Source organism: Rhinoderma darwinii, unplaced genomic scaffold (genome assembly GCF_050947455.1).
Source record: "Rhinoderma darwinii isolate aRhiDar2 unplaced genomic scaffold, aRhiDar2.hap1 Scaffold_51, whole genome shotgun sequence".
Taxonomy (NCBI): domain Eukaryota; kingdom Metazoa; phylum Chordata; class Amphibia; order Anura; family Rhinodermatidae; genus Rhinoderma; species Rhinoderma darwinii.
This window is the reverse complement of record NW_027464057.1, coordinates 152,039-172,500: the sequence shown is the minus strand read 5'-3', so window position 1 is coordinate 172,500 and position 20,462 is coordinate 152,039. Positions and strand designations below refer to the sequence as shown.

Sequence of the window (20,462 nt, the reverse complement as noted above, 5' to 3'; positions counted from 1 at the left end):
ATATGTGTATGGTGTGTAAATATCAGCTGTATACTGTATATATGTGTATGGTGTGTATATATCAGCTGTATACTGTATATATGTGTATGGTGTGTATATATCAGCTGTATACTGTATATATGTGTATGGTGTGTATATATCAGCTGTATACTGTATATATGTGTATGGTGTGTATATATCAGCTGTATACTGTATATATGTGTATGGTGTGTGTATATATCAGCTGTATACTGTATATATGTGCATGGTGTGTGTATATATCAGCTGTATACTGTATATATGTGTATGGTGTGTATATATCAGCTGCATACTGTATATATGTGTATGGTGTGTATATATCAGCTGTATACTGTATATATGTGTGTATGGTGTGTAAATATCAGCTGTATACTGTATATATGTGTATGGTGTGTAAATATCAGCTGTATACTGTATATATGTGTATGGTGTGTATATATCAGCTGTATACTGTATATATGTGTATGGTGTGTAAATATCAGCTGTATACTGTATATATGTGTATGGTGTGTATATATCAGCTGTATACTGTATATATGTGTATGGTGTGTATATATCATCTGTATACTGTATATATGTGCATGGTGTGTGTGTATATATCAGCTGTATACTGTATATATGTGTATGGTGTGTATATATCAGCTGTATACTGTATATATGTGTATGGTGTGTAAATATCAGCTGTATACTGTATATATGTGTATGGTGTGTATATATCAGCTGTATACTGTATATATGTGTATGGTGTGTATATATCAGCTGTATACTGTATATATGTGTATGGTGTGTAAATATCAGCTGTATACTGTATATATGTGTATGGTGTGTATATATCAGCTGTATACTGTATATATGTGTATGGTGTGTATATATCAGCTGTATACTGTATATATGTGTATGGTGTGTAAATATCAGCTGTATACTGTATATATGTGTATGGTGTGTAAATATCAGCTGTATACTGTATATATGTGTATGGTGTGTATATATCAGCTGTATACTGTATATATGTGTATGGTGTGTATATATCAGCTGTATACTGTATATATGTGTATGGTGTGTATATATCAGCTGTATACTGTATATATGTGTATGGTGTGTATATATCAGCTGTATACTGTATATATGTGTATGGTGTGTGTATATATCAGCTGTATACTGTATATATGTGCATGGTGTGTGTATATATCAGCTGTATACTGTATATATGTGTATGGTGTGTATATATCAGCTGCATACTGTATATATGTGTATGGTGTGTATATATCAGCTGTATACTGTATATATGTGTGTATGGTGTGTAAATATCAGCTGTATACTGTATATATGTGTATGGTGTGTAAATATCAGCTGTATACTGTATATATGTGTATGGTGTGTATATATCAGCTGTATACTGTATATATGTGTATGGTGTGTAAATATCAGCTGTATACTGTATATATGTGTATGGTGTGTATATATCAGCTGTATACTGTATATATGTGTATGGTGTGTATATATCATCTGTATACTGTATATATGTGCATGGTGTGTGTGTATATATCAGCTGTATACTGTATATATGTGTATGGTGTGTATATATCAGCTGTATACTGTATATATGTGTATGGTGTGTAAATATCAGCTGTATACTGTATATATGTGTATGGTGTGTATATATCAGCTGTATACTGTATATATGTGTATGGTGTGTATATATCAGCTGTATACTGTATATATGTGTATGGTGTGTAAATATCAGCTGTATACTGTATATATGTGTATGGTGTGTATATATCAGCTGTATACTGTATATATGTGTATGGTGTGTATATATCAGCTGTATACTGTATATATGTGTATGGTGTGTATATATCAGCTGTATACTGTATATATGTGTATGGTGTGTATATATCAGCTGTATACTGTATATATGGGTATGGTGTGTATATATCAGCTGTATACTGTATATATGTGTATGGTGTGTATATATCAGCTGTATACTGTATATATGTGTATGGTGTGTATATATCAGCTGTATACTGTATATATGTGTATGGTGTGTATATATCAGCTGCATACTGTATATATGTGTATGGTGTGTATATATCAGCTGTATACTTATTGCTTATTCTTTATATATTACAGTCATTCATTTTTTACCCATTGAATACAGAACTGCATCAGACGGAGGTCCTATTAATGGATGTTTCATCAGGTAGACGATCACTCTGTACTGCGCGCCTGGCACCAGCTCCTCTATAACACTGCTGGTCAAATTGACCTGAAACATAAAAAATCATTTCTGAGGGACCGCAAAATAACAAGTAAAAATCAGGATTTCATCAAATTATTTCCCTGAACAAAGCACTGCTATGTCGCTGTATCTAATCCTATCATGTGTGATACTGTCTGCTATGTCGCTGTATCTAATCCTATCATGTGTGATACTGTCTGCTATGTCGCTGTATCTAATCCTATCATGTGTGATACTGTCTGCTATGTCGCTGTATCTAATCCTATCATGTGTGATACTGTCTGCTGAGCTCTGTATCTAATCCTATCATGTGTGATACTGTCTGCTGAGCTCTGTATCTAATCCTATCATGTGTGATACTGTCTGCTGAGCTACTATATCTAATCCTATCATGTGTGATACTGACTGCTGAGCTGTGTATCTAATCCTATCATGTGTGATACTGTCTGCTATGTCGCTGTATCTAATCCTATCATGTGTGATACTGTCTGCTGAGCTGTGTATCTAATCCTATCATGTGTGATACTGTCTGCTGAGCCCTGTATCTAATCCTATCATGTGTGATACTGTCTGCTGAGCCCTGTATCTAATCCTATCATGTGTGATACTGTCTGCTGAGCTACTGTATCTAATCCTATCATTTATGATACTGTCTGCTGAGCTGTGTATCTAATCCTATCATGTATGATACTGTCTGCTGAGCTACTGTTTCTAATCCAATCATGTGTGATACTGTCTGCTGAGCTGTGTATCTAATCCTATCATGTCGGATCAGTCATCTGTCTGCAGATTTTTTGCCTTGGAGCGGTTCAGCAAGGTTCCCAGCAGCACAGAGTATTTGAGGCAGAGTGCAGTGTTTACTGGAGAGCGTCTGGTTCACTATGGAGGGGATTAAGGGGTCTGGGACTGAACATTGGTCACCTCTTTACAGTAGTGCTGCTCCAGGCGCTGCCTCTCCTTCTGTTTCTGACAAGTTTGGGATTTCACGGACACAATAAAGTCATTGCTGCTCGTCAGGGAGGCTGTCCACAAAACCCGGGCGGCTGTAGAGTTCAGAGCATTCACCGTCACATTCACCGGTCGTTCCGTCAGCTCTTCAAACCACTGACCTTCAGGACCTATTAACAAACAACAATTCAATCACTCGCTGTCCTAAGACGATCCCACAATCACTAGACCCATCCAAACCTCAACCTACATTCTAGCTCTAATCAAATGCTTCCTAATCCATAACTAATGCCCCCTCGCCTTCACCGATTGCCCCCTCGCCTTCACCGATTGCCCCCTCGTCTTCACCGATTGCCCCCTCACCTTTACCGATTGCCCCCTCGCCTTCACCGATTGCCCCCTCGTCTTCACCGATTGCCCCCTCGCCTTCACCGATTGCCCCCTCGCCTTCACCAATTGCCCCCTCACCTTCACAGATTGCCCCATCGCCTTCACCCATTGCCCCCTCGCCTTCACCGATTGCCCCCTCGCCTTCACCGATTGCCCCCTCGTTTTCACCGATTGCCTCCTCGCCTTCACCCATTGCCCCCTCGCCTTCACCGATTGCCCCCTCGCCTTCACCGATTGCCCCCTCGTTTTCACCGATTGCCCCCTCGTCTTCACCGATTGCCCCCTCGCCTTCACCGATTGCCCCCTCGCCTTCACCAATTGCCCCCTCACCTTCACAGATTGCCCCATCGCCTTCACCCATTGCCCCCTCGCCTTCACCGATTGCCCCCTCGCCTTCACCGATTGCCCCCTCGTTTTCACCGATTGCCTCCTCGCCTTCACCGATTGCCCCTCACCTTCACCGATTGCCCCCTCGGCTTCACCGAATGCCCCCTAGCCTTCACCGATTGCCCCCTCGCCTTCACCCATTGCCCCCTCGCCTTCACCGATTGCCCACTCGTCTTCACCGATTGCCCCCTCGCCTTCACCGATTGCCCCCTCGCCTTCACCAATTGCCCCCTCACCTTCACAGATTGCCCCATCGCCTTCACCCATTGCCCCCTCGCCTTCACCGATTGCCCCCTCGCCTTCACCGATTGCCCCCTCGTTTTCACCGATTGCCCCCTCGCCTTCACCGATTGCCCCCTCATCTTCACCGATTGCCCCATTGCCTTCACTGATTGCCTCCTTGCCTTCACCATTATACAAGATACAATGCGACCTATGATGATGATGTATGAATACATGGCACGTGGAAACATTTTATATGTATGTTAGTACTTTTCTATTTTTAAAAAGGAAACACAGTAAAAGTTATATTTTATATATATAACCTCTGGACCTATTTCTTTTCCATCTCTGTGTAGACTGCTCGGACCTCATCGTCATCAATAGCCATCCCGAATATCCGCCGGGGCGGTTCTACAGTGGGTAAAAATGGAGTACAGTTCCGGACCCTTGCGGCAGAGTTGCGCCAATAACGAGACTCTGGTCGCAACCTTCCGGCAGGGCTTGGCTGACCGAATAAAGGACGAGCTGGCAGGCCATGAATTACCTTCTTCTCTGGATACACTCATTGCTCTGGCCACGAGTATTGACAACCGATTCAGAGAACGTGCCCAGGAGCAGTCCCAGGAAGTTATACGTGAGAGAAGGTTTTCCAGACGTGCCGATCTTTCAGGTCGAGAGTCAAACTCTTGGATAATCGAGAACATCTGCGTAGGCGAAAGGAAAATCTCTGTATTCATTGTGGTGAAAAGGCCACTCTGTTTGCATCTTCCCGGTGAATTCGGGAAACTCCAGCGCCTGGGTTTGGTAAGGGGGGTGACCCTAGGTGGAGTGAACGTCTCCCTAAAGTTGACTATGCCCGCAAAGTTGTCCTGTGATAAAACTTTTGTCACTGTCCGAACCTCTCTGGACTCGGGTGCCGCAGGAAACTTTATACATCAGCACCTGTTGACTCGCCTTAGCCTGCCGGTTGTTCTTCTGGAGAAAACCTTGGCAGTGGTGTCCATAAACGATCAGCGCCTTTCTGACCCTATTTTGTCTGCCACATAGCCTATACCTCTGTAGGTGGGGGTGCTTCAGCTCCTTCTATGTGTTGCCGGTTTCCATTAACCCCTTTCTTCTGGGGTTACCCCTGCTACGGCAACACAACCCAGTCTTTGATTGGAACTCTGATCAAGTTCTTCAATGGGGTCAAGCTGCCATACTGGTAGAACCATCCTCTGCACCACCTGTGCCTCAGAACCCGCCAGGTCTGCCTCCTTGCTAGTCGACCTATGCAGACGTCTTCAGCAAAAAGGAGGCAGAGTCTTTAACGCCTCATTGACCCTATGACTGTCCAGTTGATCTGTTGCCAGGCTTAACTCCTCCTTGGCGAGTCTACCTGTTGCTCCTGCCAGAGACTGAAGCCATGTCTAAGTACATGGAAAGGGGATCTATTAGGAAGTCTTCTCCGCCAGCCGGAGCTGGGTTCTTCTTCGTCCAGAAGAAGGATGGATCTCTTTTTCCATGCACAGATTATCATGGTCTGAACAAGATTACAGTAAAAAACAAATACCAGCTACCATTGATTGCAGAACTCTTTGACAGGATCTGTGGAGCCAAGTTCTTCAACAAACTGGATCTGCTTGGAGCATACAACCTGATCCGGATCCGTGCAGGCAGCGAGTGGAAGACAGATTTTGAGTGGCTCGTTAAGCCATTAGGACTCTGTAATGCTCCTGCTGTATTTCAAGGGTTTGTGAATGACATTTTCCGTGATCTGGTAAAATCGGGCGAGAAAATCAGGATGTCATCTAGATAAACCATTACATTGACATATAACACTCACCGGAAACAAGTTGGCCAAGTTTTCAACAATTGCGGGAGAACAATCTTAATGCCAAGTTGGAGAAATGCGTCTTCGCAAGGTCCTCCCTTTCCTAGGTTATATCTTCTCTGATCTGGGATTAAAGATAGATCCCGACAAATTGTCTGCCGTGTTGAACTGGCCTCGTCCCTAGTGTCTTCATGCAATTTAGCGCTTCCTTGGATTTACGAACATTTACCTACAATTTCTTCGGCACTTCTCCTCGCTGCTGGTGCCTATAACAGCCCTAAACAGTAAACACTGTACCCCGCAGGCAGAAGAGGCTTTTCTTCAATTAAAAGAATCCTTTGCTGCCGGCCTTAAGTTGCAACATCCAGATGTCTCCGATTCATTCTTCCTTGAGGTCGATGTCTTTTCTGTCAGTGCATGTGCAGTTCTGATGCAAAAAGGTCCTGCCCGAAAAACTGTAACCTGCGGCGATTTCTCCACATTATTTTCTCTTGCCGAGAGGAATTATTGGATAGGAGATCAGGAGCTTTTGGCCATTAAGTTGGCATTGGAAGAGTGGAGACATCTACCGGAAGGAGCTGTGCATCCTGTAGTCAATTTCATCGATCATAGAGCTAAAGACCGCACAGCCAGATGGTCCCTCTTCCTTGCCCGCTTTGATTTTGTATTGTACTTCCATTAAGCTGAGCAGAATACCAGGGCAGACGTACTGTCTCGGTCATTTGACTTCACCGACCAAATTGAGGATCTGCAACATATTATTGATCCTTCTCATGTCACTGGTCCTACTGAAGGAAATCCCTGCTGGTAAAACCTTTGTTTAGTTGGCCAGAAGACGGCAACACATCGCAACGGATTTTGTGACTGATCTGCCCCTCTCAGCTGTCTACCATCTGGGTAGTTGTAGATCGCTTCTCCACGATGGCACACTGTTCCCCTGCCTTGTCTTCCTTCTGCTCCTCGTCTTGCCAGCCTCTCTGTACAGCATATATTTCATCTACATGGCCTGCCCCTTCATATGGTCTCGGACCGCGTATACAGTTCACATCAAGATTTTGGAGAGCTCTGTGTGGCCAACTGGATGTCAAGTTGCACTTTCCTTCTACTCACCACCCACAGTCCAATGGCCAAGTGGTGAGGATCCACCAGGTCCTGGAGAATTTTCTTAGCAACTTTGTGTCTGCCAAAAGTGACAAATGGATGGGTCTCCTACTTTGGGCCAAATTCTCCTATAGCAACCGTTCTGAAGAAACCACGGGTTCCTCTCCATTCTTCATTGAATATAGTCAGCACCTTCGGATACCTCCTCCAGTGTTTGCTTCCTCTGAAGTTCCCGCTGCCCACTCCACCTATGAGAATTTTTTTGCAGATCTGGCAACAAACCAAATCTACCGTTATTCAAGCTGTTTCTCATATGAAGAGGTATGCAGATAAGAAGGGGAGTCCTACTCCACGGTATTCTCCTGGAGATAAAGTATGGCTGTCTTCAAAGAATATTCGCCTGAAGGTGCCCTCCTACAAATTTGCTCCTCGTTTCCTGGGTCCATTGGAGGTCCTAAAGAAAATAAATCCTGTCAACTACAAACTCTGCCTCCACCTCTCTGGATCCCTAACTCATTATATGTGTCTCTGCTCCAACCAGTGGTGCTGAATAAGTCCACTACAATGTCTTCTGTCACTGCTCCAACCAGTGGCGCTAAATAAGTCCACTACAATGTCTTCTGTCCCTGCTCCAACCGGTGGTGCTGAATAAGTCCACTACAATGTCTTCTGTCGCTGCTCCAACCAGTGGTGCTGAATAAGTCCACTACAATGGCTTCTGTTCCTGCTCCAACCAGTGGCGCTGAATAAGTCCACTACAATGTCTTCTGTTCCTGCTCCAACCAGTGGTGCTGAATAAGTCCACTACAATGTCTTCTGTCGCTGCTCCAACCAGCGGTGCTGAATAAGTCCACTACAATGTCTTCTGTCACTGCTTCAAAAAGTGGTGCTGAATAAGTCCACTACAATGTCTACTGTTCCTGCTCCAACCAATGGCGCTGAATAAGTCCACTACAATGTCTTCTGTCACTGCTCCAACCAGTGGCGCTGAATAAGTCCACTACAATGGCTTCTGTTTCTGCTCCAACCAGTGGTGCTGAATAAGTCCACTACAATGTCTTCTGTTCCTGCTCCAACCAGTGGTGCTGAATAAGTCCACTACAATGTCTTCTGTCCCTGCTCCAACCAGTGGTGCTGAATAAGTCCACTACAATGTCTTCTGTCACTGCTCCAACCAGTGGTGCTGAATAAGTCCACTACAATGTCTTCTGTCACTGCTCAAACCAGTGGCGCTGAATAAGTCCACTACAATCTCTTCTGTTCCTGCTCCAACCAGTGGCGCTGAATAAGTCCACTACAATGTCTTCTGTTCCTGCTCCAACCAGTGGTGCTGAATAAGTCCACTACAATGTCTTCTGTTCCTGCTCCAACCAGTGGTGCTGAATAAGTCCACTACAATGTCTTCTGTCACTGCTCCAACCAGTGGTGCTGAATAAGTCTACTACAATGTCTTCTGTTCCTGCTCCAACCAGTGGTGCTGAATAAGTCCACTACAATGTCTTCTGTCACTGCTCCAACCAGTGGCGCTGAATAAGTCCACTACAATGTCTTCTGTTCCTGCTCCAACCAGTGGCGCTGAATAAGTCCACTACAATGTCTTCTGTCGCTGCTCCAACCAGTGTCACTGAATAAGTCCACTACAATGTCTTCTGTCACTGCTCCAACCAGTGGCGCTGAATAAGTCCACTACAATGTCTTCAGTTCCTGCTCCAACCAGTGGTGCTGAATAAGTCCACTACAATGTCTTCTGTTCCTGCTCCAACCAGTGGCGTTGAATAAGTCCACTACAATGTCTTCTGTTGCTGCTCCAACCAGTGGCGCTGAATAAGTCCACTACAATGTCTTCTGTCACTGCTCCAACCAGTGGTGCTGAATAAGTCCACTACTATGTCTTCTGTTCTTGCTCCAACCAGTGGCGTTGAATAAGTCCACTACAATGTCTTCTGTCGCTGCTCCAACCAGTGGCGCTGAATAAGTCCACTACAATGTCTTCTGTCACTGCTCAAACCAGTGGTGCTGAATAAGTCCACTACAATGTCTTCTGTCACTGCTCCAACCAGTGGCGCTGAATAAGTCCACTACAATGTCTTCTGTTCCTGCTCCAACCAGTGGTGCTGAATAAGTCCACTACAATGTCTTCTGTCACTGCTCCAACCAGTGGCGCTGAATAAGTCCACTACAATGTCTTCTGTCCCTGCTCCAACCGGTGGTGCTGAATAAGTCCACTACAATGTCTTCTGTCGCTGCTCCAACCAGTGGTGCTGAATAAGTCCACTACAATGGCTTCTGTTCCTGCTCCAACCAGTGGCGCTGAATAAGTCCACTACAATGTCTTCTCTTCCTGCTCCAACCAGTGGTGCTGAATAAGTCCACTACAATGTCTTCTGTCGATGCTCCAACCAGCGGTGCTGAATAAGTCCACTACAATGTCTTCTGTCACTGGTTCAAAAAGTGGTGCTGAATAAGTCCACTACAATGTCTACTGTTCCTGCTCCAACCAGTGGCGCTGAATAAGTCCACTACAATGTCTTCTGTCACTGCTCCAACCAGTGGCGCTGAATAAGTCCACTACAATGGCTTCTGTTTCTGCTCCAACCAGTGGTGCTGAATAAGTCCACTACAATGTCTTCTGTTCCTGCTCCAACCAGTGGTGTTGAATAAGTCCACTACAATGTCTTCTGTCCCTGCTCCAACCAGTGGTGCTGAATAAGTCCACTACAATGTCTTCTGTCACTGCTCCAACCAGTGGTGCTGAATAAGTCCACTACAATGTCTTCTGTCACTGCTCAAACCAGTGGCGCTGAATAAGTCCACTACAATCTCTTCTGTTCCTGCTCCAACCAGTGGCGCTGAATAAGTCCACTACAATGTCTTCTGTTCCTGCTCCAACCAGTGGTGCTGAATAAGTCCACTACAATGTCTTCTGTTCCTGCTCCAACCAGTGGTGCTGAGTAAGTCCACTACAATGTCTTCTGTCACTGCTCCAACCAGTGGTGCTGAATAAGTCCACTACAATGTATTCTGTTCCTGCTCCAACCAGTGGTGCTGAATAAGTCCACTACAATGTCTTCTGTCACTGCTCCAACCAGTGGCGCTGAATAAGTCCACTACAATGTCTTCTGTTCCTGCTCCAACCAGTGGCGCTGAATAAGTCCACTACAATGTCTTCTGTCGCTGCTCCAACCAGTGGCACTGAATAAGTCCACTACAATGTCTTCTGTCACTGCTCCAACCAGTGGCGCTGAATAAGTCCACTACAATGTCTTCAGTTCCTGCTCCAACCAGTGGTGCTGAATAAGTCCACTACAATGTCTTGTTCCTGCTCCAACCAGTGGCGTTGAATAAGTCCACTACAATGTCTTCTGTCGCTGCTCCAACCAGTGGCGCTGAATAAGTCCACTACAATGTCTTCTGTCACTGCTCCAACCAGTGGTGCTGAATAAGTCCACTACTATGTCTTCTGTTCCTGCTCCAACCAGTGGCGTTGAATAAGTCCACTACAATGTCTTCTGTCGCTGCTCCAACCAGTGGCGCTGAATAAGTCCACTACAATGTCTTCTGTCACTGCTCCAACCAGTGGTGCTGAATAAGTCCACTACAATGTCTTCTGTCACTGCTCAAACCAGTGGCGCTGAATAAGTCCACTACAATCTCTTCTGTTCCTGCTCCAACCAGTGGCGCTGAATAAGTCCACTACAATGTCTTCTGTTCCTGCTCCAACCAGTGGTGCTGAATAAGTCCACTACAATGTCTTCTGTTCCTGCTCCAACCAGTGGTGCTGAATAAGTCCACTACAATGTCTTCTGTCACTGCTCCAACCAGTGGTGCTGAATAAGTCCACTACAATGTCTTCTGTTCCTGCTCCAACCAGTGGTGCTGAATAAGTCCACTACAATGTCTTCTGTCACTGCTCCAACCAGTGGCGCTGAATAAGTCCACTACAATGTCTTCTGTTCCTGCTCCAACCAGTGGCGCTGAATAAGTCCACTACAATGTCTTCTGTTCCTGCTCCAACCAGTGGCACTGAATAAGTCCACTACAATGTCTTCTGTCGCTGCTCCAACCAGTGGCGCTGAATAAGTCCACTACAATGTCTTCTGTTCCTGCTCCAACCAGTGGCGCTGAATAAGTCCACTACAATGTCTTCTGTCGCTGCTCCAACCAGTGGCACTGAATAAGTCCACTACAATGTCTTCTGTCGCTGCTCCAACCAGTGGCGCTGAATAAGTCCACTACAATGTCTTCAGTTCCTGCTCCAACCAGTGGTGCTGAATAAGTCCACTACAATGTCTTCTGTTCCTGCTCCAACCAGTGGCGTTGAATAAGTCCACTACAATGTCTTCTGTCGCTGCTCCAACCAGTGGCGCTGAATAAGTCCACTACAATGTCTTCTGTCACTGCTCAAACCAGTGGCGCTGAATAAGTCCACTACAATCTCTTCTGTTCCTGCTCCAACCAGTGGCGCTGAATAAGTCCACTACAATGTCTTCTGTTCCTGCTCCAACCAGTGGTGCTGAATAAGTCCACTACAATGTCTTCTGTTCCTGCTCCAACCAGTGGTGCTGAGTAAGTCCACTACAATGTCTTCTGTCACTGCTCCAACCAGTGGTGCTGAATAAGTCCACTACAATGTCTTCTGTCACTGCTCCAACCAGTGGTGCTGAATAAGTCCACTACAATGTCTTCTGTCACTGCTCCAACCAGTGGCGCTGAATAAGTCCACTACAATGTATTCTGTTCCTGCTCCAACCAGTGGTGCTGAATAAGTCCACTACAATGTCTTCTGTCACTGCTCCAACCAGTGGTGCTGAATAAGTCCACTACAATGTCTTCTGTTCCTGCTCCAACCAGTGGTGCTGAATAAGTCCACTACAATGTCTTCTGTCCCTGCTCCAACCAGTGGTGCTGAATAAGTCCACTACAATGTCTTCTGTCACTGCTCCAACCAGTGGTGCTGAATAAGTCCACTACAATGTCTTCTGTCACTGCTCAAACCAGTGGTGCTGAATAAGTCCACTACAATGTCTTCTGTCGCTGCTCCAACCAGTGGTGCTGAATAAGTCCACTACAATGTCTTCTGTCGCTGCTCCAACCAGTGGCGCTGAATAAGTCCACTACAATCTCTTCTGTTCCTGCTCCAACCAGTGGCGCTGAATAAGTCCACTACAATGTCTACTGTTCCTGCTCCAACCAGTGGCGCTGAATAAGTCCACTACAATGTCTTCCGTTCCTGCTCCTGCTCATATTGGACCTGATTAAGATTAAGGACATTCTTGACAGTAAAAGAATTGGGAAGAGATTTTTACTTAGTAGTTTAAAAAGTATTTGGCACCCGAAAAAAAATCTAAAGAGTCTCTGAAAACAATCCCAATGATCCTCAGGAAATTTCATACTGGTGCTGGATCCAAGATTAGGGAGCATAATAGGGGGGTACTGTAACTCCTTCGACGGATACCGCTCCCATCGGTGGTCCCTGCTGTCGGGTCTGGCACCTTCCCTACCGGTGCTCCCCGTTCAGGCCTCTGCTGTGTTCGCCTGCCTCACGGCCATATGCTCCTAGTGTGTACGTGCTTCAGCCGCCTCTTAAAGGGCCAGCGCGAGTGCAATTTAAAAACTTTTCTGCCTGTTCCTGCACTATTTAACCCTTTCATGCCGACAATCTGTAGCTTCACGTCCTTTTCGCACATACCCCGTGCAGCCAGGGCGTGAATATACAGATTACTGTTCCAGCCGGCATAGCGCTGTGAAAAGCGCTCGGACGCCGGCTGTGTCAGTGTCTGCGGCTCCCCAGCAATCTGTTCTCTGACAGCCGAACCGATTGGTTCGGCTGCAGAGAATATGATCAACGGTATTAACCGCTTCCTGACCGCCCACTGTAAATTCATGTTGGCGTTTGCTGGGCTCTGTTCTGCGCCGAAATGAATTTACAGTGGGTGTTAAAAGCGCGATCCGGGTGTCTCAGAGTAGTGCTGACACAAGGATCGCGCTGTTATCCCCTGCCTCTGGTCCCGGAGATATGACCGGGACCTGATTGGTTCAGGTCCCGATCATGTGATCGCAGGGAATGTTTGTTGTAGCAACAAACTGGAAAGTTTGTTGCTACAACACACTTTCCCGAGGACCAATTGCGGGAGTTCCATGGCAAAACCGGAGGCCATACAACAGCCTCCGGTCTGCCATTCACGGGAGTCTATGAGGACACTGACAGTTTATAACATGTTACACTACCTAGGTAGTGTAATGTATTATAGCAGCTATCAGTGCTGCAGGTCTTCAAGTAGAAAAAAATAATAAAAATGTTTTATACAAGGGTAAAAAGGGTAAAAACAAGTTATAAGCTACAAAAACAAAAAATGCTTTTTTTCCTATAATAAGTGTCTTATTATAGGAAAAAAAATAAACCGTTAAAAAACAGTCCACACATTTGGTATCACCGCGTTCGTAACGCCCCCAACTATAAAACGATAATATTATTTGTCCCGCACGGTGAACACTGCAAAAAATAATTAAAAAACAATACTAGCATTACTTTTTTTTTTGTCAATCTCCCCTCCCAAAATATAGAATAAAAAGTGATCAAAAATTTGTATGTACCCCAAAATAATACCAATAAAAACTACAACCCGTCCCGCAAAAAACAAGCCCGGACACAGCTTTTTTTGACTGAAAAATAAAAAAAATTACGGTTCTCAGAATATGGTGACACAAAAAATAAATAATTTTATAGAAAAGTGATTTTATTGCACAAACGCCACAAAACATAAAAAAAAGATATACATCTGGTATCGCCGTAATCGTATCGACCCGAAGAATTAAGTAAAATGTCATTTGTAGCGCACAGTGATTACTGTAAAAAAAAAGTGTATTTTTTTTTGTCTCTTTGCTTGCCATAAAAATGGAATAAAAAGTGATCGAAAAATCACATGTACCCTAAAATGTGACCAATGAAAACTACAGATTGTAACATAAAAAAAAAAAGCCCTCGCACGGAGCCGGTGGAGAAAAAATAAAAAAAGTTCTGCCGCTCAGAATATGGCGACAGAAATTGTGCAGAGTGTCCAAAAGCAGATAAGATTGTGCACCATTTATCAGTGCGACACCGGCCATAAATCTATGAATTACTTATTTCCCCCCTTATTATGCCCTGATGTACTCTGCCCAGCTTACATATACCCCCACATTATAAACTGAAATACCTGCAAAACCCCAAACAGAACAGTTACCAAGCAAAATCTGCGCTCCAAAAGCCAAATGGCGCTCCTTCCCTTCTGAGCTCCGCCGTGGGTCCAAACAGCAGTTTATTACCACATATGGGGTATCGCCGTAATCGGGAGAAATAGCTTTACAAGTTTTGGATTGCTTTTTATTTTTTATTCTTTGTAAAAATTACATTAGATTTTTTCAGAAAAAAAGTAGATTTTCATAGACATATTCCAATAAATATAGCAAAAGACCTGTTGGGTCAAGATGCTAACTATACCCCTAGATAAATTCCTTGAGGTGTGTAGTTTCCCAAACCACTTTTGGGGAGATTCCACTGTTTTGGTACCACAAGACCTCTTCAAACCTGACATGGTGCCTAAAATATATTCTAAAAAAAAGAGGCCCCAAAATCCACTAGGTGCTCCTTTGCTTCTGAGGCCGGTGCTTTAGTCCATTATCATACTAGGGCCACATGTGGGATATTTCTAAACTGCAGAATCTGGGCAATAAATATAGAGTTGCGTTTCTCTGGTAAAACCTTCTGTGTTACAGAATTTTTTTTATTACAAATTAATTTCGCCCCAAAAAATGAAATTTGTAAATTTCACCTCTACATTGCTTTAATTCCTGTGAAACGCCTAGAGGGTTAATAAACTTTCTGAATGCGGTTTTGAATACTTTGAGGGGTGCAGTTTTTAAAATGGGGTGATTTATGGGGTCTATCTAGTACATAAGGCCCTCAAAGCCACTTCAGAACTGAACTGGTCCTTGACAAAATAACCTTTTGAAATTTTCTTGAAAATGTGAGAAATTCCTGCTAAAGTTCTAAGCCTCGTAACGTCCTAGAAAAATAAAATAATGTTTAAAAAAACAATGCAAATATAAAGTAGACATGTGGGGGATGTTAATTAGCAACAATTTTGTGTGGTATTACCATCTGTTTTACAATGTAGATTACATTTAAAATGAGAAAAATTATAATTTTTGCAAATTTTCTTTACATTTTGGCGTTTTCACAAATAAGCTATGAATTTATTGACCACATTTTTCCACTATCATAAAGTACAATATGTCACGAGAAAACAATCTCCGAATCGCTTGGATAGGCAAAAGCATTCCAGAGTTATTACCACATAAAATGACACGTGTCAGATTTAAAAAAATGGGGCTGTTCATTGAGGCATCGAGGACCCTTGGTCCTGAAAGGGTTAAGGCACCTTCATAGTCCACCTGGTGCCTGAGCAACATTGGAACAACATAATTGTGTCCTGCAAAGGTTCCTGTTTGCATCTGAATCCAGTTAATTATTTGTATCTGTTATCAGCCTATATCTAGTTACCCACTATCAGCCTGTATCACGTTATCTGTTATCAGCCTGTGTACAGCTATCCACTACCTGCCTGTATCTAGCCATCCGCTATCAGCCTCCCTCCAACTGTCGGTGACAAGCCTGAAGCTTCCATCCATCAAGGTACCATCTGCCAGTGCCTGAACCTGGTCTGCTGAGCCACCGCTACTCCCGGCGGGACCACCACAAGAGGTAGAAACATGGTAGCCTCCCTGCAGCAAAGTCCACATCCCCGTGTGGGGGTTGAAGGATGAAGACCAAGGAGGCTACTAAGATAACGCCATTAGAGGTGGCCCTAAGCCATACCGGTGGAGAAGCCAGGTGGGTCCACAACCCGCTGGTCGTAACAGACACCAATCACTTATCAGCTTCATCATATCAGTATCTGACCTATAGACATATATCACTTATCAGCTCCATCATATCAGTATCTGACCTATAGACACATATCACTTATCAGCTTCATTATATCAGTATCTGACCTATAGACATATATCACTTATCAGCTTCAGTATATCACTATCTGACATATAGACACATATCACTTATCAGCTTCATCATATCAGTATCTGACCTATAGACATATATCACTTATCAGCTCCATCATATCAGTATCTGACCTATAGACATATATCACTTATCAGCTTCATCATATCAGTATCTGACCTATAGACATATATCACTTATCAGCTTCATCATATCAGTATCTGACCTATAGACACATATCACTTATCAGCTTCATCATATCAGTATCTGACCTATAGACATATATCACTTATCAGCTCCATCATATCAGTATCTGACCTATAGACATATATCACTTATCAGCTTCATCATATCAGTATCTGACCTATAGACACATATCACTTATCATCATCATATCAGTATCTGACCTATAGACATATATCACTTATCAGCTCCATCATATCAGTATCTGACCTATAGACACATATCACTTATCAGCTCCATCATATCAGTATCTGACCTATAGACACATATCACTTATCAGCTTCATCATATCAGTATCTGACCTATAGACACATATCACTTATCAGCTTCATCATATCAGTATCTGACCTATAGACATATATCACTTATCATCATCATATCAGTATCTGACCTATAGACATATATCACTTATCAGCCTCATCATATCAGTATCTGACCTATAGACACATATCACTTATCAGCTTCATCATATCAGTATCTGACCTATAGACATATATCACTTACCAGCTTCATCATATCAGTATCTGACCTATAGACATATATCACTTATCAGCTTCATCATATCAGTATCTGACCTATAGACATATATCACTTATCAGCTTCATCATATCAGTATCTGACCTATAGACATATATCACTTATCAGCTTCATCATATCAGTATCTGACCTATAGACATGTCACTTACCAGCTCCATCATATCAGTATCTGACCTATAGACATATATCACTTCTCAGCTTCATCATATCAGTATCTGACCTATAGACATATATCACTTATCAGCTTCATCATATCAGTATCTGACCTATAGACATATATCACTTCTCAGCTTCATCATATCAGTATCTGACCTATAGACATATATCACTTATCAGCTCCATCATATCAGTATCTGACCTATAGACACATATCACTTATCAGCTCCATCATATCAGTATCTGACCTATAGACACAGATCACTTATCATCTTCATCATATCAGTATCTGACCTATAGACACATATCACTTATCAGCTCCATCATATCAGTATCTGACCTATAGACACATATCACTTATCAGCTTCATCATATCAGTATCTGACCTATAGACACATATCACTTATCAGCTTCATCATATCAGTATCTGACCTATAGACACATATCACTTATCAGCTTCATCATATCAGTATCTGACCTATAGACACATATCACTTATCAGCTTCATCATATCAGTATCTGACCTATAGACACATATCACTTATCAGCTCCATCATATCAGTATCTGACCTATAGACATATATCACTTATCAGCTTCATCATATCAGTATCTGACCTATAGACATCACTTATCAGCTTCATCATATCAGTATCTGACCTATAGACATATATCACTTATCAGCTCCATCATATCAGTATCTGACCTATAGACATATATCACTTATCAGCTTCATCATATCAGTATCTGACCTATAGACATATATCACTTATCAGCTTCATCATATCAGTATCTGACCTATAGACATCACTTATCAGCTTCATCATATCAGTATCTGACCTATAGACATATATCACTTATCAGCTTCATCATATCAGTATCTGACCTATAGACATATATCACTTATCAGCTTCATCATATCAGGATCTGACCTATAGACACATATCACTTATCAGCTTCATCATATCAGTATCTGACCTATAGACATATATCACTTATCATCATCATATCAGTATCTGACCTATAGACATATATCACTTATCATCATCATATCAGTATCTGACCTATAGACATATATCACTTATCATCATCATATCAGTATCTGACCTATAGACATATATCACTTATCATCTTCATCATATCAGTATCTGACCTATAGACATATTTTACTTATCAGCTTCATCATATCAGTTTCTGACCTATAGACATATATCACTTATCAGCTTCATCATATCAATATCTGACCTATAGACATATATCACATATCAGCTTCATCATATCAGTATCTGACCTATAGACATATCTCACTTATCAGCTTCATTATATCAGTATCTGACCTATAGACATATATCACTTATCAGCCTCATCATGTCAGTATCTGACCTATAGACATATATCACTTATCAGCCTCATCATATCAGTATCTGACCTATAGACACAGATCACTTATCAGCTTCATCATATCAGTATCTGACCTATAGACATATATCACTTATCAGCTTCATCATATCAGTATCTGACCAATAGACATATATCACTTATCAGCTTCATCATATCAGTATCTGACCTATAGACATATATCACTTACCAGCTTCATCATATCAGTATCTGACCTATAGACATATATCACTTATCAGCTTCATCATATCAGTATCTGACCTATAGACACATATCACTTATCAGCTTCATTATATCAGTATCTGACCTATAGACACATATCACTTATCAGCTTCATCATATCAGTATCTGACCTATAGACACATATCACTTATCAGCTTCATCATATCAGTATCTGACCAATAGACACATATCACTTATCAGCTTCATCACATCAGTATCTGACCTATAGACATATATCACTTATCAGTCAGCTTCATCATATCAGTATCTGACCTATAGATATATATCACTTATCAGCTTCATCATATCAGTATCTGACCTATAGACATATATCACTTATCAGCTTCATCATATCAGTATCTGACCAATAGACACATATCACTTATCAGCTTCATCATATCAGTATCTGACCTATAGACATATATCACTTATCAGTCAGCTTCATCATATCAGTATCTGACCTATAGACATATATCACTTATCAGCTTCATCATATCAGTATCTGACCTATAGACACATATCACTTATCAGCTCCATCATATCAGTATCTGACCTATAGACACATATCACTTATCAGCTTCATCATATCAGTATCTGACCTATAGACACATCACTTATCAGCCTCATCATATCAGTATCTGACCTATAGACATATATGACTTATCAGCCTCATCATATCAGTATCTGACCTATAGACATATATCACTTATCAGCTTCATCATATCAGTATCTGACCTATAGACACATATCACTTATCAGCCTCATCATATCAGTATCTGACCTATAGACATATATCACTTATCAGCCTCATCATATCAGTATCTGACCTATAGACATATATCACTTATCAGCTTCATCATATCAGTATCTGACCTATAGACATATATCACTTATCAGCTTCATCATATCACTATCTGACCTATAGACATATATCACTTATCAGTCAGCTTCATCATATCAGTATCTGACCTATAGACATATATCACTTATCAGCCTCATCATATCAGTATCTGACCTATAGACATATATCACTTATCAGCCTCATCATATCAGTATCTGACCTATAGACATATATCACTTATCAGCTTCATCATATCAGTATCTGACCTATAGACATATATCACTTACCAGCTTCATCATATCAGTATCTGACCAATAGACACATATCACTTATCAGCTTCATCATATCAGTATCTGACCTATAGACATATATCACTTATCAGCTTCCTCATATCAGTATCTGACCTATAGACACATATCACTTATCAGCTTCATCATATCAGTATCTGACCTATAGACATATATCACATATCAGCTTCATCATATCAGTATCTGACCTATAGACATATATCACTTATCAGCTTCATCATATCAGTATCTGACCTATAGACATATATCACTTATCAGCTTCATCATATCAGTATCTGACCTATAGACATATATCACTTATCAGCAGGGGCGTAACTAGGAAAGACCGGGCCCCATAGCAAACTTTTGACTGCCCCCCCCTCCACTGGGTGTCACACAACCCCCCCCCCCTTGTAGATAGTGCCTTTTTTACAGCCCCTCTGTAGATAACATCATACAGCCCCCTCTGTAGATAACGCCATACAGCCCCCTCTGTAGCTAACACCATACAGCCCCCTCTGTAGATAACGCCATACAGTCCCCTGTAGATAACGCCATACAGCCCCCCCTGTAGATATCATACAGCCCCCCCTGTAGATAACATCATACAGCCCTCCCTGTAGAT

The 20,462-nt window shown here is 42.4% G+C and overlaps 1 protein-coding gene across 1 annotated transcript in view; it reads right to left on the bottom strand.

Annotated features, from left to right (window-relative positions):
- Window positions 1-20,462, bottom strand: part of PTPRO (protein tyrosine phosphatase receptor type O) — a 194,515-nt gene that overhangs the window by 124,450 nt on the left and 49,603 nt on the right. The window contains exons 7-8 of the mRNA XM_075848823.1: window positions 3,179-3,375; window positions 2,164-2,284 (exon numbers count right to left, since the gene is read on the bottom strand). Of these exons, the coding sequence (XP_075704938.1) occupies window positions 2,164-2,284; window positions 3,179-3,375 (318 nt within the window). The remainder of the gene's footprint in view (window positions 1-2,163; window positions 2,285-3,178; window positions 3,376-20,462) is intronic.